The sequence below is a fragment of the Biomphalaria glabrata genome, chromosome 5, assembly GCF_947242115.1.
Source record: "Biomphalaria glabrata chromosome 5, xgBioGlab47.1, whole genome shotgun sequence".
NCBI lineage: Eukaryota > Metazoa > Mollusca > Gastropoda > Planorbidae > Biomphalaria > Biomphalaria glabrata.
In genome coordinates this window covers 22,676,878-22,704,324 of record NC_074715.1, presented here as the reverse complement: position 1 = coordinate 22,704,324, position 27,447 = coordinate 22,676,878, and the positions used below count along the sequence as shown (strand labels likewise).

General features: G+C 35.4%; 1 protein-coding gene and 1 long non-coding RNA gene across 4 annotated transcripts in view; one reads left to right on the top strand and one right to left on the bottom strand.

The window, feature by feature from the left end:
* The window catches only part of LOC106060109 (uncharacterized), a 36,042-nt gene extending 9,917 nt beyond the window's left edge, over window positions 1-26,125 (top strand). The window contains exons 1-2 of one of the 3 annotated variants that reach the window (XM_013217894.2): window positions 6,979-7,134; window positions 21,798-26,125. In XM_013217894.2, the coding sequence (XP_013073348.2) occupies window positions 21,805-22,665 (861 nt within the window). In that variant the 5' untranslated portion in view covers window positions 6,979-7,134; window positions 21,798-21,804 and the 3' untranslated portion in view covers window positions 22,666-26,125. Of the gene's footprint in view, window positions 1-6,978; window positions 7,135-7,164; window positions 7,415-21,797 lie in introns of those variants that run through there. The other 2 variants (XM_013217895.2, XM_013217896.2) reach the window with 2 other exon arrangements.
* On the bottom strand, window positions 631-3,551 carry LOC129926371 (uncharacterized). The gene is made up of 2 exons (XR_008778001.1): window positions 2,269-3,551; window positions 631-1,666 (listed from the first exon to the last, which is right to left on the bottom strand). It is a non-coding gene; the product is annotated as an uncharacterized LOC129926371 (long non-coding RNA).
* Window positions 26,126-27,447: the final 1,322 nt, after the last annotated feature.

Here is a 27,447-nt window from a genome sequence, read left to right as displayed (position 1 = left end):
CGGACCCCCTCTCCCTCCGGGTTGGTTTCTTTCACAACTATTGTGTGTCTATTTAAGTTCGTCTATTTACTAACTGTCAAAGTGCGGCGTGTCGCTGTGTGGTTCTGAGTATCATGTACCATTGTACGGTTTGTACCCCATGGAAATGGGTATGTTTACTAGGTGTGACCGCGAGAAAAATGTTGATACTAAACTTAGTTACACATGGCTCGTTAAAGACTTTTAGTTATAAACAGACACACATGCACGGCAACTAATAGACACCATTAACTTACACAAACTATTTGATCACCACTTTCAAAGAAATTAATTAAAAGTATCGCTATTTTTTATACTAGACTGTTTTTCTGTAAATCTAATCAATCTTCGCCTATTCAAATGTTTGAATTAGTATTTGTGTGGTGTGTCTGTCCGTCCGTTCATCCCATTTAGAAAACTAGAAAAGATATTGAAAATCCGATATCATGATATTTCAGATCTTTCAAAGTTCTGATAATAACGGCTTTTTTTTTTTCTTTTCTGAAAGCGAAAACATTTTTTCTAACTATGCATGCAGTTTTTCTAAAAAAAAAAATACACCATTTTTTCAACTATTCACAATAAATATAAAAACAAAACAAAACACGTGGCTATATCGTGAAGACGAATAAGTCTCCTGTATATATTTTTTAAAACTTTTATGCAAACGGTTTTGTATTGTTAAAAAAAATATTTTATAAAAAATATCTGTTTTAATAAGTTAAATGGTTTTCATTCTACAATCTACTTACCTTTTCAATAAATGTTTCTTTTTTTTAAGTGAAAGAATGCATTTAATATGTATATAAGTCGAATAAATGTTACATCAACAATTAATAACCAGTGTTTAGTATCTAAAAAGTGGGGTAAAACAAACACTTCATAATGCAAAGCGTTTAACTAAAGGGAAAAGTTTCTTCATTGAGGCCCTGGAATGTGAGATTGTCCCTTAACAAAAACATTAATTAAGTTATTATTTAATCTCATCAGTTATTGTTATTTACAAGATAAGATAACAACATTAATAATTGTCCGTATCCTATGGTATGTCGTCAGTCGGCCTAACAAAACAATAGCATTGGCAACACTTTCGATACGTACAACTCTTTTCTTTTTGAACTGGCGGAGACAAGAGTTGTGGTTATTGATAGTTTAGAGTTTTTAGCTTCTGAAATTCATGCTGAAAATATTGAAGCCTGTCTTTTTACCTGCCTTAGTGAACCACTTTGGGGGTCGACTTTGAGTTTCTATCTATGTCACCGTGTTGATTCTGATTTACTTGTTTGATCAAATGTTTGATAATTTTTTTTTTATTTTGTTTTTTTTTATTGGTCATTTTAGCATTTAAAGTTAATCTTCAGATGTATGATTCAAATGTTTCATTCAGACGTTTGGTTCAGATGTTTGATTCAAATGTTTCATTCAGACGTTTGGTTCAGATGTATGATTCAAATGTTTCATTCAGACGTTTGGTTCAGATGTTTGATTCAAATGTTTCATTCAGACGTTTGGTTCAGATGTTTGGTTCAGATGTTTGGTTCAAATGTTTGGTTCAGATGTTTGGTTCAGATGTTTGGTTCAAATGTTTGGTTCAGATGTTTGGTTCAGATGTTTATTGTGTTCGTCATCTTAGCCTGGGATCTAGAATCTAGTATGGGAGAGAAAAAAACAACAACAAAACAATGAACTAATATCGGGTCGAAAGTCAACCCTAAAGGCTCACTTGTCCTTAAAACGTTTTTTTCCCTCTTGCACGTCAAATAAAGAGTCTTTTGATGGACACGGAAAGTTCTATTAGAAACGAAGCATACATTTCAATAGAATCCCCATGACTAGACTGTACCATGTCTTTGAAGTCAAAGTGTTCAGTGCACTAATGGATTCCTTGACACATTCTTTTCTCCCACTTCCCATCCTCTGATCAATTACATTTTTTTCACAATTATTCATTGTCGATAATAACACAAGAATCGATTAAAAAGAAACATTAACCAATGAGTTAATCATTTAGTATTAATTAATTATATTTATTTAGAAAAAGGGTAGAGAAACCTTGCAGTATTGAGATTGTTACCCCGCTTGGATCGTGATCCCCCTTCACTCAATATAAGCTTTGTTTGATTTGTTTGTTTATATTTTTGCTTGTTTCAACAACTGATGTTTCAGTCAATGAAAAAGTTCTAGTTGAAAGAAGGAGTCGAAAAGAAAAGGAGCGTGCTCAAAACAAAATGAACGAAGTGTTTGACTTACGAATCAAGTTATGAAATCTATGAAGGGAGACTTGCAGCAGCAGTGTTGAGACAGCTAGATCACATAGAAGTTCATTTATTTGAGTTCTAACCCTTCAAGTCTGAGAGAGAAAACATTAAAACGAAACTAAATTGTAACCTCACCACACACTTGATGATTTGTACCGATTACAAAACTACTGTCAAACAATGTAAGATTCTAACAATCAAACTGTTTCGTACCAACATTGTTCACTGGAAATGTACCGATGTCTGTCGTCTAGATGACGTAATAGATAAGCTCCACGATTACTATGTGAGACAATTTGCATAAAAATATAAAGTTCTTTTTGCTTAGCGCCGAGAAACATTCCACAGTGTTGTGGCTCCACAGTAGATCTAGATGAAATTAAATAGTTGTTGTGGCTCCACAGTAGATCTAGATGAAATTAAATAGTTGTTGTGGCTCCACAGTAGATCTAGATGAAATCAAATAGTTGTTGTGGCTCCACAGTAGATCTAGATGAAATTAAATAGTTGTTGTGGCTCCACAGTAGATCTAGATGAAATCAAATAGTTGTTGTGGCTCCACAGTAGATCTAGATGAAATCAAATAGTTGTTGTGGCTCCACAGTAGATCTAGATGAAATCAAATAGTTGTTGTGGCTCCACAGTAGATCTAGATGAAATCAAATAGTTGTTGTGGCTCCACAGTAGATCTAGATGAAATCAAATAGTTGTTGTGGCTCCACAGTAGATCTAGATGAAATCAAAAGTGAGGACACGTCAATGGCTTGGCTTATGGTTCTGGCAGCAATGCCAAAGCTGACAGACAGTTCTGAGGTCTAGAGCTAATTCTCGAATGTTTACATTCTAATTCTCTAGTCGGATTGTTGGAAAATGAAGGATCATGTAATTCAGGAGTTTAATGTTTGAAAAATCAGAAAAAAATCGCTCGTATTCCTTTTGAGGTCTTACAAGTAACTTAACTGGTCCCTGAAGGAAGCTCTCACAAAGGCTGCGGGACACACATAGGAGGCCCGAAGAAAACCATCGTAGAAGACCAGCGCAAAAGACGTAAAGAAAACATAAGTAGACCCCGCCGGACAAAGGCTTTGTCTGCACTAGTTGTGGGAAAACATGTAGGTCGCAACTGGATTTGCGTGGCCATGTAAAACACTGCACTCATCCTTAGACTTCGGAATCAACGACATCGCCACCTGTCTTTTTCAGAGGCAATCAGCTGCTAGCAGGTTTTGTGATAATTACTACAATATTAAAGGAGGAAATAGCAATAAACCTAAAATAAAACACAAAAGTAATTTATCTTTTAAAGTATTTTCCCGTTGTGTAACATAATAGTATTATATGTACATTTGCACATTAGCGCGTCAGTGCAACACCGCTTGTGTTTACGTAATAAATGGAGTTCCTAATATGTCTTCCCTCTTAAACACTAGTTTGTTATTTGTGTAATACAAATATTCTACATGGTGTCAGAAGTGGCAATTATTGACATGCCAGCTCCTCAAGATAAAGATGGAATCAGAAGATTTCTAGGTTTAATTCAGTACCTAGCAAAATGTATTCCTAATCTAAGTCAAGCAGATGCCCCAATAGGAAAGCTTCTAAAAGATGATGTAGAATTTCAATGGAATCAGGAACAAAACAAGAGTTTTGAAGAATTGAAACATCTTTGTACAAACCCTCCAGTTTTAGCATATTACGATGTCAACAAGAACGTAGAGATAGAATGTGATGCAAGTAAAGATGGACTGGGAGCAGTATTACTCCAGGAAGGTCGTATAATTGCATACGCATCAAGAGCTCTCACGGATACAGAAACAAGATATGCTCAAATTGAGAAGGAACTGCTTTCCATTGTGTATAGTACAATCAAATTTCACTGCTACATATTTGGTAAAGAAGTAACAGTTTATAATGATCACAAACCTCTGGAGCTAATCTTCAAGAAACCTCTATTGTCAGCACCAATGAGAATACAGAAGATGCTAATAAGACTACAGTGGTATGATCTGAAAGTCAGTTACAGAAAAGGCAAGGAAATGTTTATCACCGATACACTTTCTCGTGCACATCTACCAAATACTGATACACAGACATGTGAATTTACAGATGATTCAGTGCATATGATCTCTGTAAGGGATTCGAAATACAGTGAAATTCAAGACTGTACAAGCAAGGAACTTTCAATGCTTCTGGAAGTAATTATGACTGGTTGGCCAGACACAAGAAGCAAGACTCCAATTGAAGTCAGGCCATATTGGGATTCAAGAGACCAGTTATCAACTTCGGATGGTATTATATACAAAGGTCTGAGAATAGTCATGCCACCAAGCTTACGTAAATACATGCTAAATCTGATTCACAAGTCTCACTTAGGAATAGTCAAGTGTAAGCAGCGAGCAGACATTGAAGTGACAGTTAGGGATTGTAGCAGGTGTGCTGAACATCAGCTCAAAATGTGTCAGAACCGCTAATACCTACCAAGACACCAGATCTCAAGGTGGTGAAGAAACACTTTGACTCCGAGAAACAGTCTCAGAAACATTATTAAGATAAGAGGAAAGGAGTTAAGAGTCATAATCCACTACAAGACGGAACGGCAGTCAGAATGCAACTTAATTCTAAGTGGAAACCAGGAACAGTAGTTTCGAAGCATTCTAAGCCTAGATCATATAATGTCAAAAGTGGAAATAAGGTCTACAGAAGAAACAGAAAACACATCAGAAAGTCTTTTGAGAAAGCAAACAGATTTGACAATAATTATGACTTTCCAGATGACATTTCAGAACAACTAGAACCACAATATCTAGAGAGTCCAAGATTACAAACTACACTAGATGTTGAGCCGCCACTACACACTGCTTCTTCTAACACATCTAGACCACATGAACCTTATGTAACACGCTCAGGCAAAATAGTTAACAAACCCAAGAGACTTGATTTGTGATGAACTGAATTGACTTTTTTAGTTCAATAGTTTGTTAGTTATTCTGATAAATAGATTTTCTGAATTAAAGAAGAGAGATGTAACATAATAGTATTATATGTACATTTGCACACTAGCGCGTCAGTGCAACACCGCTTGTGTTTACGTAATAAATGGAGTTCCTAATATGTCTTCCCTCTTAAACACTAGTTTGTTATTTGTGTAATACAAATATTCTACACGTTGTTTACATAATCATTATTGTTATTCGAATGAAACTCTTTACTGACAATGGAAGAGTTACATAACTGTAATGGATTTCATTGTACAATGATAAATTTACATCGATCTCCAAAAAAATAATGTTTTAATAAAAATCCGAAATAAAATTTATCCTACTCACTTGAAAATTAATAGTGATCTCAAGTTTAAGTCTCCAAGGACGGATTTCTTAAAAACTTTATAAAATCATTGTCAAAATTGTTCGCGCCATGGTTTCTACGCCACTGAAAAGGGGCATGTCAGCAGATTTTCGTTGCTAAGTTCTGAATGATTTCTGATTAATTCAGAAGCGGCATTTGGGGGTTGTTAAACATAGGGCCTTAGAATGCCCCGCGTAGAGAGATTTTTTAGTCACTCTGAACTACAATATGGTGGATTCATTCGAAAACAAAAGCTCTTTCCGGCATTTATAGCAATTAACATGAAAGCTATTAGCATGATCTTTTGGGTTACAGTTAGGGTTAGGCAGCGCCTACTTGCTCGGGGTCCCACGTACTGCTAAGTTCTAGTTATATATAAAGTGTGTAGGACTGAGCCATCTTCTTGGAAAACTGAAAGTGCGAATAGGGAGAATCACCACTTTTTGTAGCAGCATCAAATGCATAGTGACACTGGAGAACTTCAATACAGATAGTCACTTTGTGTGACATCAAATACATCGTGACACTAGAGAACTTCAATACAGATAGTCACTTTGCGTGACATCAAATACATCGTGAAACTAGAGAACTTCAATGCAGATAGTCACTTTGTGTGACATCAAATACATCGTGACACTAGAGAACTTCAATGCAGATAGTCACTTTGTGTGACATCAAATACATCGTGACACTAGAGAACTTCAATACAGATAGTCACTTTGTGTGACATCAAATACATCGTGACACTAGAGAACTTCAATGCAGATAGTCACTCTGTGTGACATCAAATACATCGTGACACTAGAGAGTTCAATACAGACAGTCACTCTGTGTGACATCAAATACATCGAGACACTAGAAAACTTCAATACAGATAGTCACTCTTTGTAGGTCTAACATCAAATAGCATACATAGTGATAACTCCAATGCAGATATTGACAATGTTTCGCTTCATAAAATTTAGAACAAATCGCGCCATTCATTCTGAGAACATAATAACTAACACGACAGTCTGGTCCCAGATCTTCGAGTCTCATAGTGTTTGTGCCACGACCTGTGACAGCACAACTGACAACTCTGTGGCACTTTATAGACACCGGTACATTCCAGCTGTGTATTATTTTCTCTCTACACTCCCACCCTTTGCCTTTATTTAAAAAAAAGAAAAAGACCTATCTACCTTGAAAAGAACGGATGCGTCTTAACACATTATTTACCAGTCACTACGATCATTTAGGGTCGAGGATGGGGTGGGTAGAAGGGATAATGGTCTGTGCTCCACCCAATGACAATCCCATCCCGCCTCCGCTAAGACGGGAGTGCTACCCCCCCCCCCCCCCACTCCTTGAAGTCAAAGACTCAAGCGACAGGTGATCTAATCAACGCCATATTTCTGTTGATGTTTTGACGGTGAAACCACTGAGCCTTATCACAGCCTTGACGTGTGTTAATGTTGGCTCTTTAGAGTAGGCGCGGGGATATCTAGCTTAGTTCTAGAGATTAGAGTCACAGGTAAGATTTCTTCCCTTCAATAGTTCAGTAGCCGTTTAACTGTGTAATATAGATGTAGATTTATGTCTTGTCTTTACTGATAGTACTGTTTAGAATTGAAAAGAAATAATTATAACACTATTAATTAACAGATCCACGACCTGTGATAATTTTGTTTTTTCTCTAGTAAATACTTATACTGTAGGCAGTGGCGTAGCAAGGTACCGCGGCAATGGGTTTAAAAATACGGTGTAAATTTTGTGTGACGGAAACCAGTTCGAGCCATGCTGTGTCATAATGTGTCAGTATATTTACAAAAACATATTCCAATACTAGCACTACCTTTTGTATGTTATATTACTCTCAAAATATTTCGCCTATTAACAAGAAATAGTGTCATTTTACTCCATGTTCTGACGAGATCAAATACTATCGGGTGTTTCATAGTAACAAACAAAACGCTTTTTTTTTAAAGGAAAGTTTCTTATTGCTCCAATTTGCGTTTTGAAAACTGAGAACTGTTAAACAAAAATATAGATCTAGCAAGTTTTTTTTCCACATTCCGTATTAATCACTAGCTATCAACATTCGATTTGATTCAGTTTATTTACTAAAACAATTTTCTAAACTTCCGAGCCACAAGTCTAAAGTAAATTAAGTTCTCAATTATTTATTGTTTCTCGTCCAATGGCCCTAGAACTTCTAATGTAACTGTTTTATCAATCCAAACTTTAAAACGGAACAAACTATCGGGAGCAAAGTTATACATAGAATGAATGGACAAAGTGTTTGAAAAACTTGAGGATAACATGTAGCTGTGTAGGATAAAAAAACAACAATCAAATTTTATATTTAACACAAACCATTATTTGTGTCTTTATTAAAGTTTTCTTAGAGAGAGATTGCATGTTTGAACAATATCCTTTGGTTTAGGCAGCTGAAATGAAACTGAATATTAGTGGCATCTTTATGTGCACTCACTCAGCCATGTAACTGAGATACAACAATATAGTTCGGTAAACATTTGTAAAATTTCGAAAAATCTGCATCCCGAGTTTTCTGGTCTTAGAAATCAGTGGCGTGTTTATCAACTCTCAGCCTCGTGTGGAGTAAAACACTAGATCAACATTCTAGGCTCAAACTACTCCCACAATCTCAATGTTCGCCATTTCAATATCATTTTTTCAGTTACTTATAGAACTTCTACACATTCATTTTTTTATTTCAATATCATTTCTTCAGTAACTTATAGAACTTCTACTCAATCATTTTTTTATTTCAATATCATTTCTTTACTTACTTATAGAACTTCTACTCAATCATTTTTTTTATTTCTTTACTTACTTATAGAACTTCTACTCATTCATTTTTTTATTTCAATATCATTTCTTTACTTACTTATAGAACTTCTACTCATTCATTTTTTTAATGCTACAAGCAAAAGACACACATTGATGTACATTTTAGTTTAAATTCACAAAGTAGTCTTCAGTGTTATAAAACAGTTTAATTCAAAATAAATTTAAGTTGTAGTTTATATGAACAACACTGTAGTCTCTGTTAATTTTAACCATCAAGGTCGTAATATTCATATCTTTGTTTTAACAAGTAATTAAATAAATAAAAAAAGAAATAGAGCTAATCATTATGTAAAATAAGTCTTATTTTCTTATCTTATAAAATACACACTTTACTTCAAAACGATAATTATGTCCTACCTGTCATGCATCCGGTCATGGATTGCAACCAGTGACTTAAATTCTGCCAAGTCACTGGTTTTCCTGGCTTGCTCAGGCAACACATACCGTGCTCTAATAGCACTAGGGAAGAAGGAGCATTTGTACAAATTTGTCCTAGCAAATGGAAAGAGGAATGTGCCTTTATCTTTGTGTCTTTCTGAGTATTTTGTTAGGCTCTGTCTTGGTATTTGAAGATTATGGTTCTGTGTTTTATGTATAATTGCTACTTTACTTTTAAGTCTTCTATCCTGAAGTCTTTCTAAATTTAGTGATTTTACTAAAGGTATTACTCTATTTAGTCTGTGTTACTGGTTTACCATAAATTAGATAAGTTGAATTTATTTGTTTTTTTATTTGTTACTCTTAATAGCTGAGATTTTTCTGGGTGGATAGACATGCTACAATTTGATTCCCATTTCTGTAATTTATCTAATTCTCTTTTTAAAATGTGTATATCTTGTGTTGTTTCTATTGTTCTACATATTATGCAATCGTCTGCAAATAATCAGATTTTTCTTCCTGAACTATTGCAATTTGGTAAATCATGTATGTAAATTGAAACAGTAGTGGCCCTAAGACTTTTCCTTGAGCTACACCTGAATTTACTGTTATTGGTATTGATTTAGAACCATTTATTTTTACAGTTTGTTCTCTCCCTATCAGAAAATCTTGAATCAATTGATGCAATGCACCATGAATGCCAAAATATTTCAGTTTTTTAAGCAAACTATTGTGGTCAAAAAATCTAATAAGATAGCATCTATTTGCTCGCCATTATCATAATTTATCTAGTCGAGAACTTTCAAATGGCTATCTCTTTCTTTTTATTAATTATTAATACTTTATTTTTATTATTTAAAAATTTGGTAAAGCTCTGTATTGACATTTTAGATAGTAGCCTACAGCAATATGTATAGTTCTTTCAAGGGTCCCTGTGGTTGATCTGAGCCCGTGAGCAATAAAACCCTTGTGCCAATGGTTGCTACGCCACTGAATGTAGGCCTGTAGTCATTTCATGTTATCATATTGTTATAATTAATATTGATATTTAAATATATGATCTATTAACGAGCTTCTAAGTCATGAATTTATTATCAAATTGACTGAGCCGATGAAGTCAACGACAGTTTCAATTTATATATTATTAGTGACACACTGGATGTCAGCTTATCTGTCTCATGATATAGTTCAAATGGTGTCAGCAGATCTGTCTCATAGTATAGTTCAAATGGTGTCAGCAGACTTGTCTCATGGTGTAGTGTAAGCTGACTTGTCTCATAGAGTAATTTAAATGGTGTCAGATGTCAATGTGAATGGCGTCGTGTGTCTGCACCTGTCAGTGTCGCTCTTCTGGGGAAATCTCTAGTCTGTTGGATGTTAGGTAACAGAAACAATAGTGGACATTAATGAAAGGATGAAGTCTTCACGATAGCTAGTTGGTGCCATAAGTTTAGGTAACAGAAACAATAGTGGACATTAATGAAAGGATGAAGTCTTCACGAGTGCTGGTTGGTGCCATAAGTTTAGGTAACAGAAACAATAGTGGACATTAATGAAAGGACGAAGTCTTCACGAGTGCTGGTTGGTGCCATAAGTTTAGGTAACAGAAACAATAGTGGACATTAATGAAAGGATGAAGTCTTCACGAGTGCTGGTTGGTGCCATAAGTTTAGGTAAGAGAAACAATAGTGGACATTAATGAAAGGATGAAGTCTTCACGAGTGCTGGTTGGTGCCATAAGTTTAGGTAACAGAAACAATAGTGGACATTAATGAAAGGATGAAGTCTTCACGAGTGCTGGTTGGTGCCATAAGTTTAGGTAACAGAAACAATAGTGGACATTATTGAAAGGATGAAGTCTTCACGAGTGCTGGTTGGTGCCATAAGTTTAGGTAACAGAAACAATAGTGGACATTAATGAAAGGATGAAGTCTTCACGAGTGCTGGTTGGTGCCATAAGTTTAGGTAACAGAAACAATAGTGGACATTAATGAAAGGATGAAGTCTTCACGAGTGCTGGTTGGTGCCATAAGTTTTCCCAGCAAAAACGATGAGAAATCCTTTGAACAAGCTTAGAAAATAAGCTTTTGTTGAAACTGACAAGTTTAAAAATGTTTCAAAACGTTTTTCAGCAAGGATGCCTGTCATAATCATAACATAATATTTTTGTCTCCCATACGATCTGTACGTTTCTGTCACGTGTAAGTTCAGTAAGGTTCTATCATATGTAAATTCTGCAAATATCTGTCACATGTAAAGTCCATTAAATTCTGTCACAAGTAAATTCACATTTTGTATGTTTATGTCACCTGTAAATGTTGTATGTATTTTATAAGACAGTTTTAAAAAAATAACCTTAGCTGCGGACTGACTAGTCAGATGGCCAATGATCGTCTGTCAGTTGAAAGATCCATGTATATCACTGGTCACATTTGTCGATGACATCTCTACTTCAAATAATACCTGGGACTATTGTTATTGCAAAAAGATATCACGTATAGTACATGCTACTGTCTACAATATAGTTTACTATCTACTGCTAGATAGACTATATATACATCAGGCTTATAGACTACTATCTACAGATAGATAGACTATAGATCTACAATTGACTAGAATTTCAAGCAATGGATTTAAAATTATTTATAATTGAGAAACGCAGGCTTTGTATCAGTTTGAAAACAAAACATTTTAATTTAATACACCTGTATCTATGAGGGGCGGCCAAATGTTTAGGAGCAGCCAGTACGAAGTTTTCTGTGGACAAAAAAAAATTGTTTCGCCAACAAAAAAATGTCTTGTGTTATGTTTCAAGAGATCTCTTAAATTTTTTTTCAAAACTCTTGGTGACTTCTAAAGTTTGATTGAAATATAAATATAAACCACACGTCATATTCGGATATATAGGATATGGGAAAAAAATGTGATCGTTGACTGAAAGGTTTTCATAATGCAAATAGAAAGAAACGAAAGAATCCAATGCCTCGATCCATTGAAACGTTCTTGACATTTTCTGAGCCATTTCCCGCGTGTTCTAAGAAATGTTTGAGTCTCACATACTTTCTTGTTCCCTATTCCTATTGAACATGATGAGTTTATTGTTAGTTCTCTTTACATGTGAACACGATAAGTTGATTGCTAGTTCTGTCCATATTTAAACATGATGAGTCCATTGTTAGTTCTCTTTACATGTGAACACGATAAGTTGATTGCTAGTTCTGTCCATATTTAAACATGATGAGTCCATTGTTAGTTCTCTTTACATGTGAACACGATAAGTTGATTGCTAGTTCTGTCCATATTTAAACATGATGAGTCCATTGTTAGTTCTCTTCAAATGAACATGATGAGTCCATTGTTAGTTCTCTTCATATGAACATGATCAGTTCATTGTTAGTTCTCTTCAAATGAACATGATCAGTTCATTGCTAGTTCTCTTCAAATGAACATGATGAGTCCATTGTCAGTTCTCTTCAAATAAACATGATGAGTCCATTTTTAGTTCTTTTCAAATGAACATGATGAGTACATTGTTAGTTCTCTTCATATGAACATGATGAGTCCATTGTTAGTTCTCTTCAAATGAACATGATGAGTCCATTTTTAGTTCTTTTCAAATGAACATGATCAGTTCATTTTTAGTTCTCTTCAAATGAACATGATGAGTCCATTGTCAGTTCTCTTCAAATAAACATGATGAGTCCATTTTTAGTTCTTTTCAAATGAACATGATGAGTACATTGTTAGTTCTCTTCATATGAACATGATGAGTCCATTGTTAGTTCTCTTCAAATGAACATGATGAGTCCATTGTTAGTTCTCTTCAAATGAACATGATGAGTCCATTTTTAGTTCTTTTCAAATGAACATGATCAGTTCATTGTTAGTTCTCTTCATATGAACATGATGAGTCCATTGTTGGTTCTCTTCATATGAACATGATCAGTTCATTGATTCAATAATTGCACATTTAGTTTTTATTAATGAATTTTCAATTTGACTAGAAAACACTGGACTATCTTTATGAACACATACAAGAAATCTTGGTTTCAGTATTTGCCATCATGATGTAGGAGTTAATCATCTTGGATTTATAAATTCTTCTTTATATAGACTGGAAAAAGTCTTCTGGGCAGTAAGGAGGTCAAATGAGGAGAATGGTCTCAAAGTTTCTAATTGCCCATACTAATCATTGGTCCATTTTTATTATAATTAGTGCCCATAAATCGATCTAAACTTGTACTTTTATTTTTTTGGGGGGAATGGTCTGTACTGTCACGTAGTCAATCTCATTAGAACTCCACCCTCTATTTGTTCACTTTCTTTTTTTTACAGTTGATACCAACCTTATTACTGTTAGTGTCGATAGTTCCTTCTTTTATATTCTAATACAGAAATACATGTACATCAATATGTTATACAAACCAAATACATGTACATCAATATGTTCTACAAACCAAATACATGTACATCAATATGTTCTACAAACCAAATACATGTACATCTATATGTTCTACAAACCAAATACATGTACATCTATATGTTATACAAACCAAATACATGTACATCAATATGTTCTACAAACCAAATACATGTACATTTATATGTTCTACAAACCAAATACATGTACATCTATATGTTCTACAAACCAAATACATGTACATCTATATGTTATACAAACCAAATACATGTACATCAATATGTTATACAAACCAAATACATATACATCTATATGTTATACAAACAAGTTCTTTTACACATACTTCCATTGTACAATGTTTAGAAGAGAATCAAATGACGAAATGTCAAATGTCGTAACTATTTATGTAATAAAAACACACACAAAGATAAAGACACATTTCTTAAAGTGACAATATGTCGTATAAGTGCTTTTTTGTGCCATTAAATGGATTTCTTGAATCAGCCAAAAAAAAACCAACGACTTCATAGAGTTTGAGACTAAGTAACATACACGACATGATTACGCTTATGACATAGTTACACTCTTATTTGAAGGAAGTTATGTAACTTTCCAGATAAGAGAGCAATGGTTTGAACAAGGTCTATGTAATTTAGATGTATTAAAATATGGTAGATCATATGAGCAAGTTTCTGTATTGTCCACTGTCCTTACAAACAACTCTAATATGTCATGTTAAAGTGAAGTCCAGTTGTTTGCAAAGCTCTGTAGGCCAACGGCTAGAAACTATCAATTTTTCTGTTTTCATTCATTTCCACTTGGGTAAGTAGAAGACTAGTCAAGAGTCTGAGATTCATTGGACAAAAGTACTAGAATAGATTTAGTTGGTGATGTCTTGCCACTTGGAAAGATGAATGGGGTAAAAGTATTCTATTGAGCCTGGCTCTAAAATACCACAGTGTATTGTAACATTGAACAATGGCGCACTATATATAGCAAATAGAGGAATGGTTGTGTATATTTGCGGGTACGTGTTTTATTGTAAACCAAACTAAATATAACAGTCACTCCATGAAATGAAACAATGAGCAGGGAAAAAAACGAACACAAAGTAAACTTGAACTAATATTTTGTTCCTGCATGAATTTCTCTGTGCACATAGAGAAAATGTTGCCGTCTTAGTCACGCTTGTCTGAGATTGAATGTGACGTGTGTCATGGCTGACTGAACTTCACTTGAAAAACACGGTGCAGGCTAGAAAGATCTACTGGGAACTTGCTGACTGATTAGACGCGCTGCTTTCGTGAATGAAAACGTAGTCTTAGCCCTGAGATAGATGGCGCTTATTAGTGGTTTGCGCGTAAAGATAAATAGCTCTTCAAAATGTTGTCTTGCAAAAATAATGGTCTCTCATTTTTTATTGAAATTAAAAGCAAAAAATCAACTTTTTTACAAAGCCTCTATTAACTCTGTCTGTCTGTCTGGTAAAAAGTGTACACACCTATTCTCGGATAAAGTTAAAACTTTGTACAATTATTCATTGGCGTAGTCAACACTTGAATGAATACAAAAAAAGTTAACTAATTAGTCAATCAATTACTAGTAATTAAGTATTTTCTTTGATACCAACAAGGGAAATTAATCCTTCACTAGTCATAGATATCTCTAAATGTGTAGGGTTTAGTCCCCTTAAGTAATTGTTAACGCTATTTCTCCCATCAAAGTTGATACTTTTAACAATTATTTATTGTACCTAACAAAACATAAATGAATAAAATAAAATTATCAATTAGTCAATTAACTTTTGGTAATTAATTATTTTGTTTGATATCGAATAAGGGAAATAACTTCTACATTATTGGACAGAGTTCATCCTCTTAAATAAGCTTTATTATTTTTTTTTTACAGTTTTTCTTTACACTTTGCCTGTTATCACAGCGGTTCTTTACTAATTCGTACAGTCGACTCCAAATTTACGCGTTGACCATGCTGAGTAAAATGAGCACATCTTCTATTTTTAGAGCACTAAAAAAAAAAAACTTACCATCTAGCCTTAAAAGCAACAAATAAATTTTGTCTGGACTAGTGAGGTATCTCACTAATCTACATAGTTGCGCCACTAATATGCACAAATTGATCTTGTTTTAATTAGGAGTTAGATCTAGGTCTATACATTAAGTCGTTCACTTTAGATAATTACTATAGAAGTTCACATATTTTCATTTTGAAAAAAAGAAGAAAACTTGATGTAATATTATTCAATTGAGCTTGAATAGTAGGCCCAACTAACTTTGTACAAAATAGTATTCATATCTATTCAATTTTAGCCGATTCAAATGTACTGCACCCTACTCCCACTCTAAGCGAGTCACATGTGTGTGTTACACTAGGTTCTAAATGTATTGAATGACAAGTTTCAAAGCTTGAACCTTAACAATGTTTTGTTTAACTCGTTACCTTTGTGAAAACATTCACATCTAGGCCAAAACTAGTTGTCAACGAACTCATTATGTGAAATAGTTTGAAGGAACTCCTCCTGTTTGACCTATCAAAATAATTTTGGCCTTGGATGTTAAAATCGACAACTCGGACTGCAGGAGTTACTGAGCTTGGAAGAAGAAGTATTGGTCGTATTTTATCTTACAATGTATCTTTGGCAATGTTGCAAGATCTGCCTAGAATAGGAGAGACAAAATGTTGACAGGACACGAGACGAGAAATTAAAACATTCCTTTAAAAAAATCAAAATCATGTAAAGGTTAAAGTTTTATTATACTCAAACATTGTCACTTGCTTCAGAGAATGTTCAAAAATCATGAACGAACTTTGACAATGTGACACTCTAAATGGAATCCAATACATGTAATAGAATCAGAGATCCTCCCATGTTTGTACATTAACTCTTTCTCTCTGTAATTATTTACCACATTCTGATGGAATCAACGTTTATATCGTCGGTTAGGAGAGAAAGAGTTAAATCTGACTATTTAAACTATTATTGGTAGTCTTACTTTGAGTAGTCAAGTGAATTAATATCTAAACCAATGTCTGTCTAGAGCAATCCAACGAATGAGTGTGTATTTCTGTCCTCATGTCCAGTCACCAAGACACTTCACAACTTTTCAACAACATGATTCAGGAAGCTTTGGGGGGCGGGGGGCAGGTTAATATAGTCGTTTTATTTTCCTTTGGACACACTTTATTTGAAAGTTTCTCAAAGAATATTTTATTTAGTTTGATTACATTAACCAACACTTACTAATTAGGTAATATTAAATGTTCATTCAAACGAGAATCACTCCATGGTAATGTGTAGTAAATGGACTCATGAGTGGATGATCTCCCCCTGGATAGCCATCTTCTAAAAAATTATGGACTTCTTTCCTTTATATATACTCTGCAGTTTTATGTTTTGCTTTTTTAATCACTTAAACATATGAAAGCAGCTAAAAAAAACGGGGGGGGGGATTCTCATTTGTTCAGCATACACATTTTCCTTTTAAATAAACATTAGACCAAATAATATAATTCTTTACACAGGACTACCTGCTGACGAAATATAAACATTTGATATACTTGAGTTTGAAAACAATGTCCCCTGTTACTCAGTCCTTCTTCAAAGAACAAACAAAAAAAGGCAATTTGTTTCTTATCTCCCCTACTCTCCTCCTCTAAACAAGCTCAGTGTCTTTTGTTCCAAGAAGGAGGGGAGGGGTGGCGCTCACTTCAAACGAGCAAAAAAAAAAAAAAGAGCTCTTGTAAGTCTCCGTTTAGAAATGTCCAAAAAAGTTTTTAGATTCTTTTACATGCTGTAGATGTGTCCCAACACTCAGGTGGTGATTAAAGCCTACACTAACTCAATAAAATGTTCGCGACTAGATCTGTAATGAACCGATCGAAAATCGAATATGTAGTTGAAACTATTTACTTATTTTGTACCCGTCTAAAGTCTGCACAAATCTCTCGCCCGCCAGCCAGTTAAATCATTTGAGTTCAGCGTCTCGACCAACGTTTTCCTTGCTCTACCAATACCAATCAGCAATACTTGGTACAAACACAAGAGTCAATGGGAACAAAATAACCAATTAGTTAATTAACTAGTGGTAATTAATTATTTTGTTTGGTATCTGGAAAAGGGGAAAGAAATTTTAAAAGCGATCACCCAGATACTCCTTTCTTCCCCATACCCCTTTTCAACTGGTCCAGACAAGTGATAGGATCCCAGAGTAGTGAGAAAGCTAAATGCGCTAAATCAAAACAATTGGTAAAAATATTTCTAATATCGCAGATTTATTATTGTTTGTCTAGATCTATTATAAATTTAATGACATGACTGATCCAAACTAACTGATCCAAACTAACGCTTAGTTTAAGTTTTTAGTTGTTGTTTTTTTTAATTTGCTTGTTAAAAAAATCAGGTTTGGGAGTTCTTGTAAAGATTTTCTGTTAGAATGTCAAAAAGCAATGTTAGGATCATGTCTTTCTACAAGCTAACGTAGAAATATGACATTGTTACAGGTTTTTTTTTTAAATAGCTTTTATGTAGAGCATCTTTCATGCTTACTGCAGGCACAGTGCGATATGGTGCAATCTCTTTTGTGGACCTGTGGGGGAAAGGGGATCTGGGAGAAGGCGCTGCCTTTAGGTGCTAAGCAATCACAACTCTGTTCGAGTCGGAATTCGAACTGGCAGAGCCGGCCCTAACCATTGCTGGGCCCTATGCGCAAAGGATTTCGCCTGGTAGGGATAAGGATATAAGTGAAAATTAAGATTTTGTATTAGAAAATAAATTCGTGTTTGCATTTTATTAACTCTTTACTAAGTACAAAATCAGAATCAAATTAACTTTACTGTACGAGCCTCTCTATGTGTAGCGAAATCATAAAGTAAGTAAAAAAAGTATGTTTGCTACATAGGTCATGGTCAATAGCATGAATGGCCAAATTGTTCGTGAATTGTTGACCTTAAGTGATTCTTGATTAGTTTAATACGCGAGAAGCTTCTTTCACCAGATGCCACAGATGCCACAGTTCAAAATAACAACAAAGTAGTTTCGGAAAGATGTGTCCCATTCAGTAGTGGGCAGATAATGTCTACCGGGGTTAGGGTGGTATTTGCTGCAATCCCCTTGTTAGGTAGCCAAGCCCTAGCCAAGCCCTAGCCAAGCCCAAGCCAAGCCCTAGCCAAGCCCTAGCCAAGCCAAGCCCTAGCCAAGCAGTTGAACCTCTCAGACATAAGGCTCACGATCACTTCGTTTTAGAACGTAAACATTTGACAAGATACGCTTTAATAAACAGACATTTACTGCACTCTTTTTTGTTTCTGACACCCTCTCTTACACATATATAACTCTCTCTCTCTCTCTTTCTTCAGTGCTTTGTAAAAGTTTGCCCAATAAGAACAAGAATAAAAACGAAACAAAAACCTATTTTCAAGTTTTTGTAGTGTCCTATTTCAATTACGATGCAGTCTAGAGTTTCCATTCGACATAATTATTAAGCTTTGGCTGAAAGATTGTAAGTATAGGTCTACTGCTGTGTTATCTACACCTCCTCCTCTCTCTCTCCATCTCTAACCCCACCCTTCCCTTGCTAGTGGTTGCAAGACTCTCCCTCGACATAGATGAATGACTTAGAATAGTGAACTCTCTGAATGGCAGGCTCCACTATCCAACCCGTAGCCTCGAATCAACTGTACAAGTAAACAAATCATGCACTTCACTTTTTTATTGTCTACATTGAAGTAACAGAATTAGACACACAAACACACAAGCAAACGGACACACAAACACACTAGCAAACTAACACAAACACACAAGAAAACTGATACAAAAACACATACAAGCAAACTGACACACCTAATATACTAATGCTGCCATCAATTGCGCTATAAAACTTTAAAGATAAAGTATTCAACACTGTATCACCCTCTTGTCGGCCATTTTCTTTTGATTTACTACAAAAGGAATGTGAATGGGGTGGTCGTTTGGGGCAAAATACCTGTTTGAAAAACTTGAGGTCTACACGGTTTAACCAAGCTAAACTAATGTATTCGTTGTGGTTTAAGAAAGATCTAGGATCATATAGGCATAAAGTATTCGCGTATTGTTCAAAGAATGAAAAGATTATAGATTTATTATTCAAAATTTTCTTTGATTTTATAGATCAGTGACGCCCAACCGTTTTCAAACTTGGGGACATTAAATTTCAGTGTCACGGCCTGCAAAAACATCTTATAGTCCAATGGAACTGATGCGGCTTCATTTTGCAGTGGCCAGAAACATCGAGGGCCGGATCGCACCAAGTCACGGGCCGCATATGGGCGGTTATTTGGGCATTACTGTCACATATCAACACGATTTAGCACAGATTTAGCACTAGACTCTTCCGCAGTTCAACGCTGGCCATAAATCTACGTCATCATGGGCGTAGCCAGGGGGGGGGGTGTTCTTGGGGTTCAACCCCCCCCCCCCCCGAAATGAATTCCCCCCCTGCGGGGGGGGGGTGAACGGAATTAAGTGACTGATTTTTGCTTTCATTTTGTTTATTTTAGGTGAGATTTTAATACTAAATTATCACTTACCACAGCACAGCCGAGGCTGTTTTGAGTTAAAAACCCTCTACCAGGGGGTTTTGAGTTTAAATCCCCCTACCAGGGGGTTTTGAGATTTAAAAAAACCCTATCAGGGGGTTTTGAGATACAAATCCCTCTACCAGGGGGCTTTGAGTTTAAAACCCCCTACAGGGGGTTTGAATTTTAAACCCCCTACCAGAGGTTTTTGCAGTTAAATCCCTCTCTTCTATAAAACAAAACAAAAAGAAATGCAAACAACAATTCCCAAATTCCAACAGCACAGTTGAGGAAGATTTTGATTTTAAAACCCCCTCCAAAATTTACGATAACCCCCCTCTTCAATATAAAAAAAAAGCGAAGCCAAAGTGGTTTTGAGTTTAAATCCCCCTCCTCCAGATGGCTTTTTCTTTAAAGTTTAAAACCCCTCCAGATGGTTTTGAGTTTAAAATTCCCCTACAGAGCGTTTAGAGTTGAAAACATCTCACTTCAATATTATTTTAAAGCAAACTACATTCACCAAATTCTATGATCGCAGCTAAATGGGGTTTTGAATTAAAAACAAAACAAAAAAACTCCAGAGAATTCTTAGTTTAAAACCCCTCAACAGATGATTTGACGAAAAAACTTTCCTTTTCGATATAAAATCTAAAGCGAAATACAGGCGTGTGATTCCAAGAGCGTAGTCAAGAAAGGTTACAAATTTCTACCAGTGGCTTGGGCTCCACTAATAAAGTGTGAATAGTCTTCTGCCGAAATTGAAAATCATTAAATGTGTCTTAACAAAGATGGCTAAGACAGATTTTAGGAGTCAGTCATAGAGATCGGGTCTAAATCAAAGAAATCATATGCCGAACTGGGAGTCGAATCCTTAGTAAGGTTGTGACAGAGGTTTTGCGGGACATGTTCTCACACAGAATGAATTACGCAAAATAAGAGTTACGGAAACAGCTTACCGGAAAATGCGCCGAACGGCGCGAGAGGGTCTAAGTCAGTAAGAATAGGACATTAGGTTTTTGAAATAAAACTTTTAATAGCAAGATAATGCACTGTAGATACCTCAGAATATGCATTTTGTTGGCTTTCAATACCAGAAATAGTGCTCGGCGGCGGGGCTGGGGGAGCGCTGCGAACTCCCCCAGACCCCCTTGATAGCAAGGGCGGGGAGTCTACAATGAACAATAAACGTCTTCCGAAAGGGTCAGAATGTTATAAAGATTAATTATGTATACACACACACACACACACACAGATATATATATATATATATATATATATATATATATATATATATATAATTTTTTTCAGTGAAGGGGGGAAGGTCGGAGGGGGGAATCCCCCCCCCCCAAAACCCTCCCCGAAAAAAAATCCTGGCTACGCCCATGTACGTCATAAGCCTTTATGCATTGCAATCAGAATTGAAAGTAGGCTAACTAGTAAATATGTATGCGTTTAGAATCCCTTATTTTCTTTTTGCATCTAGTATTAATTGGATTTTTAAAATGTGATTTACAGTACTGGCTTTCGTTACGATGGCCCCCTAATCTCATAGAAAGACAATTTGTTTCATTTCGTAGTAGGTATCTCCCTCCAGACTAATAGCCTGTAGCACGAGAACTATTCCCACCCACATAGATCCGCTCCACATGACAGGTTCAAGTGACGCCTGCACGAGGCGTTATAGTCTTTCTCCGTTAGGATCGTTTGTCTATGTTGACTGAGACCATCATTAGCTCCCTGCTTGCTTTGTCCTAAAAAGTGCGATCTATTGAGTAGACATGACCCCCAGAACTTTGCTTTAGGGTCTAATTAGCTGGAAATAAGATTTTTTGTGTGGTGTATTTTATTATATTTGATTAGAAATGACGATTTAAATAAATTCAGTTATAGTTTTTTTTACAAGCCTAATTCATTTAAATGTTTTATGTTTTGAACATTGTTTTTTTTTTTTACAGATAAATAATGGCACCTCCTGATAGACAAATAGATAAATATTCTCGCAACATGCCTAACGGGCATGCAGGGCACACCAGACAAAGTTCACATGCAGATTTCAGAGGTAATCCAGCAGCTAACAAACAGGTGTCTCACTACCAAAGAAATAGTATGCAGGTGTATCCGGCAAAAGCAGTTGTCCAACAGAAACCAAAAGCCCCGGTTGACGTTGAGGTTTACAGTCCAAGAGTTTATCAGAACGCCAATGCTCTTGAGAAATACCAGACACAAGAGAAGCGTCATGTCCGCCAAGGCAAACACGCCGCGGCAGTCGATCAACTCTTTGAGAATGATCTACACAATGTCCATTACACTAAACCTCAACACGCCACGGGCAAGAACGGCCTAGAGGTATTGCCCAACGGAATGTCTGCTGAACACCAAGCTACTTCAGACCAAAGATACATTCGGCGGTATTTGAATCTCAAAGTCCACTATGATGAGCCCCGTGCACGTCCTTCGAGTGCTGTAGAGTATGATGCCAGCACTCTGCATACTTCCTTCGACCCAATGAAAGACAGGCACTTGTGGACCATGTGGAGAACTGCCGTCAACGGACGAATTGTAGACGAGGTCAGAAAACTAGAACGCATCAAATCGGAAAGAGGTTCGGAAGCCTCAAATCACTTAGATTCTTCTAACCCAGGGGTCTACGGTAAAGCAATCGTGGCGCCGCCCCTGAAACGATTCATTAAACTCGATGAACATAACAGAGAAGCGGCGCAACATTTTCAGAACTTAGGTCAAGGTCGATTAGAAACTGATCAATTTGTTTACTACGGTCTCCCTAGAGTCTACATAACCCCATCAAGAGATACGCCTCGTTGATGGCTGCAGAATGTTTAGTGCACATTGCTTGGATTGTTGTTGATTCCATCAAGTTATACTCCCTTTTGATGTCTACCGAACATTTATTGTATGCTTAAAAGATTATAGGCATTTCATATATAAAATGTGTGTGCCAAATAATAGAATCTAAACACTAAAATTATTTGAGCCCTTTCAACATAGCATGATAGAATGGTCACTTCTACAGACTTACTATTTATCTTGTTGCGTTGAACAGTACTAAATCTACTATTCAAGTACAAATGTATATATAAAATAACCCGAAAGTGGATCCTTCAAATATAGGCTTTGACATTGATGTGTTGTGTCTCTTTTTCCGTACCGGTAAGTGAAACTCGTATCTTCTCTAGTACTCAGTACACTGCAGAACTCTTCAGCACAAAGTACTCTATACTCCACAGTGCTCTGTAAGAAGCTAGTCACTTTGAGCTCTCCTCGGCATTGTTCTCTTAGGATTCACTTTGCCTTCTAATGGTTTGAGATCATGCTCGAACTAGCAGAGATGACAGAGGATTGTCTGGATCCTTCATGGAAAGTCTAAGAAATGATATTTGCTTATTGCCAGCTGGCTTCTGTTGTTACAGATAACATTTTTCAAAATCCTCAAAGGAATCACAAGTGATCACAGCCTAACGAAGACTTCAAAACTGAGGTCAGGTCTGAAAGGAAAATATTTTTTTTCTTGACTTTGAAGTTTGGCGTCATGTATAGTTGCCTGAAAACAAAATGGCGCAGAGTTAAATTGAGAAATTAAAAACAAATTGAAAACTGTGGAATGGATAAATCATTTTATGAAACATTGTGTTCTAAATAGGGGGCTGCCAAATTTAACACGTCAAAAAAGAAGTCTTAAAATGATCCTGATTCATTAAGTTACTTGCTTTGCCCATATGTATAGTTTAGGCTGACTTTAAAGATAACTATAGTTTAATCAAATATTTAGCGTTCACAATTAATTAAATAATTGCCATTTTACTCAATACAAAGGAAACATTCAGAAAATTGAGATCTCACTTTTACACCAGTGACACAATAGTACACACAACATCAACAGGCAGGAATCAAATAAACAAGTGACCAAATAGTGATAGTAATAAAAACCATTTAACAGTTTACATAATACAAAAACATATAATCAGAGAAAATAATTGTAACAATTAAGAACGTATTTTTTCTTCATTCTGATGTTAATGTTATTAAGGTGCTATCCCATTCAGTTTCGTGAACTTTTATAGTATGTAATGACCTGTACATACTTTATACTTACATATGTTCTAGATAATGTGCTGTGTACATACTTTATACTTACATATGTTCTAGATATTGTGCTGTGTACATATTTATACTTACATATGTTCTAGATATTGTGCTGTGTACATACTTTATACTTACATATGTTCTAGATAATGTGATGTGTACATACTTTATACTTACATATGTTCTAGATAATGTGCTGTGTACATACTTTATACTTACATATGTTCTAGATAATGTGCTGTGTAACATCATGTAAGATCTATTTATTTCCATTCAAACTTAATGTTTTGTTTGTATTTATACGAGTGTATCTGTGTACGCATGAGGACATATGTAGAGAACTTAAACATGCTTTGTACACATGTAGACCTTCTTTCTATGTGCCCCCGTAGATCGTCTAGGAAAAATATACGCATGTAGACTTATGTAGAGAAATTGGACTTTCTGCGTACGCATGTAGTCTTATGTAGAGAAATAATGGTTTTTCTGTGGATACCTGTAGACTTCTGTAGAGAAACTGGACTTTCTATGTACACATGTAATGTTATAAAGAACTTTGAATTATCTTAATAAGAACGTAGACAGATTGAACTTACTGCGTTATATCCGATTCATTCAGTAGTACATATTTCAACAAAAAAACTCATTTTGAAAATACAGTTTTATTGACAGGTAGACATTCTATCAGTATCACATTCGTTGTTTTTCAATTGCGTATAAAAAATTGATCCAACTATTTCTAAAAAGTATGTGAAAGAAAATAAAAGAATCAGCTCTACGAAGTTTTTAAATATTCGTTGTAACAGCAGAAACACAAAAGTAACAGCAGTAACACAAAAGTAACAGCAGTAACACAAAAGTAACAGCAGAAACACTAAAGAATGATGAAACTTCTTTAGGACTGCGTATTTCAACAGTTATATTTTGAAATGGTTGCTTGTTATGGAGTGTATGTGTGTGTTTCCAAGGTAACGATGAGGAAAGGGAGCGTTAGTTTTCGGGGAAGTAGAATGATGAAACCATGAGCTGGTCTGTCATAATTGATGTTAAGAAGTCACGTGGGTGATAGTTGAACGCAGGTCGACTCAGAGACGTTAGAGAGTAAAGACGTATATTTGCTGCAGTGTGTTTTGTTGAACTATCATTTCATTGTGTTACTACTTGATCTTTAGCCCAAAGTGGAATCTATGTATATTTATAAATAGCATTGCTTAATATCATTTGAAACATGGAAGATACCGTATGAAGACATGTTATGAAGACATGTTATGAAAACATGCTATAAAGACATGTTATGAATACATGTTATGAGGACCTGTTATGAAGGCAAGTTATATGATTATTTATGTTGTTACTTTTGAATGTTAGAAATTACTTAATATCAAACTTCATTGCTTAATTTTGACGTGAAATCCAAGTGAGTGACAGAATCAATGTACAGCTGAAGACTGTCTATATGTAGTTTTAACAGTGATGGTTCCTATAAACTCGTCTCATTCTTGTCTCATACGTGTAAATACAATTCAAATAACTCACTAACTAAGGTTTTACTGCCTGCGTAAAGATATTTACCAGCTATGACTACTATGTATGTAGTTATAGCCTATAATTACAGATATAATCAATATAAAGTATCTAATTCCTTCTTTATGACCCGTATTATCAGGTTGAAACAAAAGTTCACTGGATGTTAAATAGGTTCAGTTTTATCAGCTAGACAATGAAGTGCCTTGTTGCCCGGCCGCCTGCCACACCCCTCCCCTGCCCGGCGGCCTCTCCCCCCCTCCAGATCCTATTGCCTTAATTCGCCAGTTTTTCAGCCCTCCATAATCCTCACTAACCTTGCAACTGTTTAACAAACATGTGTAGATATTGACCACATTAGTGAGGTTTTTAAATTAATGGGAACAAAATAATATACACATTTTGGGAGAATGATATTTACATTGAAATGAACTCAACTATTTTTTTTCTGTGGAAAAAAATGTTTTTCACTAAACAAAGCTCTCAAACTTTATACAACTGTAAAAATGGAGACTTGTTGTAACAATGGAGACTTGTTGTAACAAGCATACTGGTATTCAACAAACCCGGTCACAACAAAACTGTTTGCTATATTGGATACATGCCTTTAAGAGCAAATGTTGTTTTAAAGTCTGAACACATAAATACATGAACACTTTGTTTTGAGTTTGTTTTTATTTAATTCAGAGTCTGAATAATTGTGTCTCATTGATATAAAACGTTTGTGTAAATAAATATTTGATATCAGTTAGGTAGTGCACAATCTGAATGTTAGAACTGTAGACTAAAACCTGTTTTGTAAATTGCCTTGTATTAATATATCACCTGACGATTACCTCTGGCCTGGGGTCTAATATGTGATAGATCGAACAAAAGCAAAACAAACAAATTGTCAGCTGGTCGAGTACAAGGAACGAAACCCGTCATTCTAAACAGCTCTTACTATTTTCTTTCTTCACTCTGAGTTTCAGTTGATGTTTAGTTCTATACATTTAGTAAAAAAAAAATAATTAACTAAACAATTTGTTAAAGTCTCCATCATATTCAATTCAATAAGGGGGGCTGTGATGGTTGTGACTCGGGTTCTTATTGTTTACAAGTAATGAGCTCCAACCAAATACAAGGACTTGCTGATAAAAAAAAAAGACATTAGAATTACCATAATACTAAAAATAGGTTTGGAGTTATTTCTGAGGAGTAGGGTATTGTAACGGATGTATGTATAATGTGTACTTCAGGTATTTCTACAATAACTTGATAATTGTGGTCGTTCAGTTTTCAAATAAGTTTATTTTGTCTACTTCATGAATCTACTAGTGAAATAAAATAAGATCGTGTATCTGCAGCATGTTTAACATTTGTGTGATTCCAAGTTAAGATATAAAAGTCTTTTAGTTTACAAAGAGGATTTCTCTTCCTGCACTAGAACGAGTAGCTCCGGCAATACGGTGGAGTTCGGGTGATCTAGTTCTGAATAGTGCAAAAACAAATCTCAACGACACAAGTGCATCGTATCACACGTAGTATTGTATTCATAGAGAATAAACTACTCCTGAACATTGCCTCATGTAAAGAACGCATCTTGCTTACAAGAAGACCACTTTAAAAAAGAAACAAATGTATATCCTACTCCATGTCACCGCGCTCTCATGTTTCCAATGAATGCCCACGGATGTTACCACCATTGTTGTTGCCCCATATGAATTGCCACGTCTGGGTTAGGGTTAAGCCTTGGTTGTGTCGGGCAATCAATAATGAAAAACAAGAATTTCAAAGATTGTTTGTTGTTGTCACACAAACACTACATCACAGGCCAGATATAACAACATCACAGATATAACTACATCACAGGCCAGATATAACTACATCACAGATATAACTACATCACAGGCCAGATATAACTACATCACAGATATAACTACATCACAGGCCATATATTACTACATCACAGGCCAGATATAACTACATCACAGATATAAC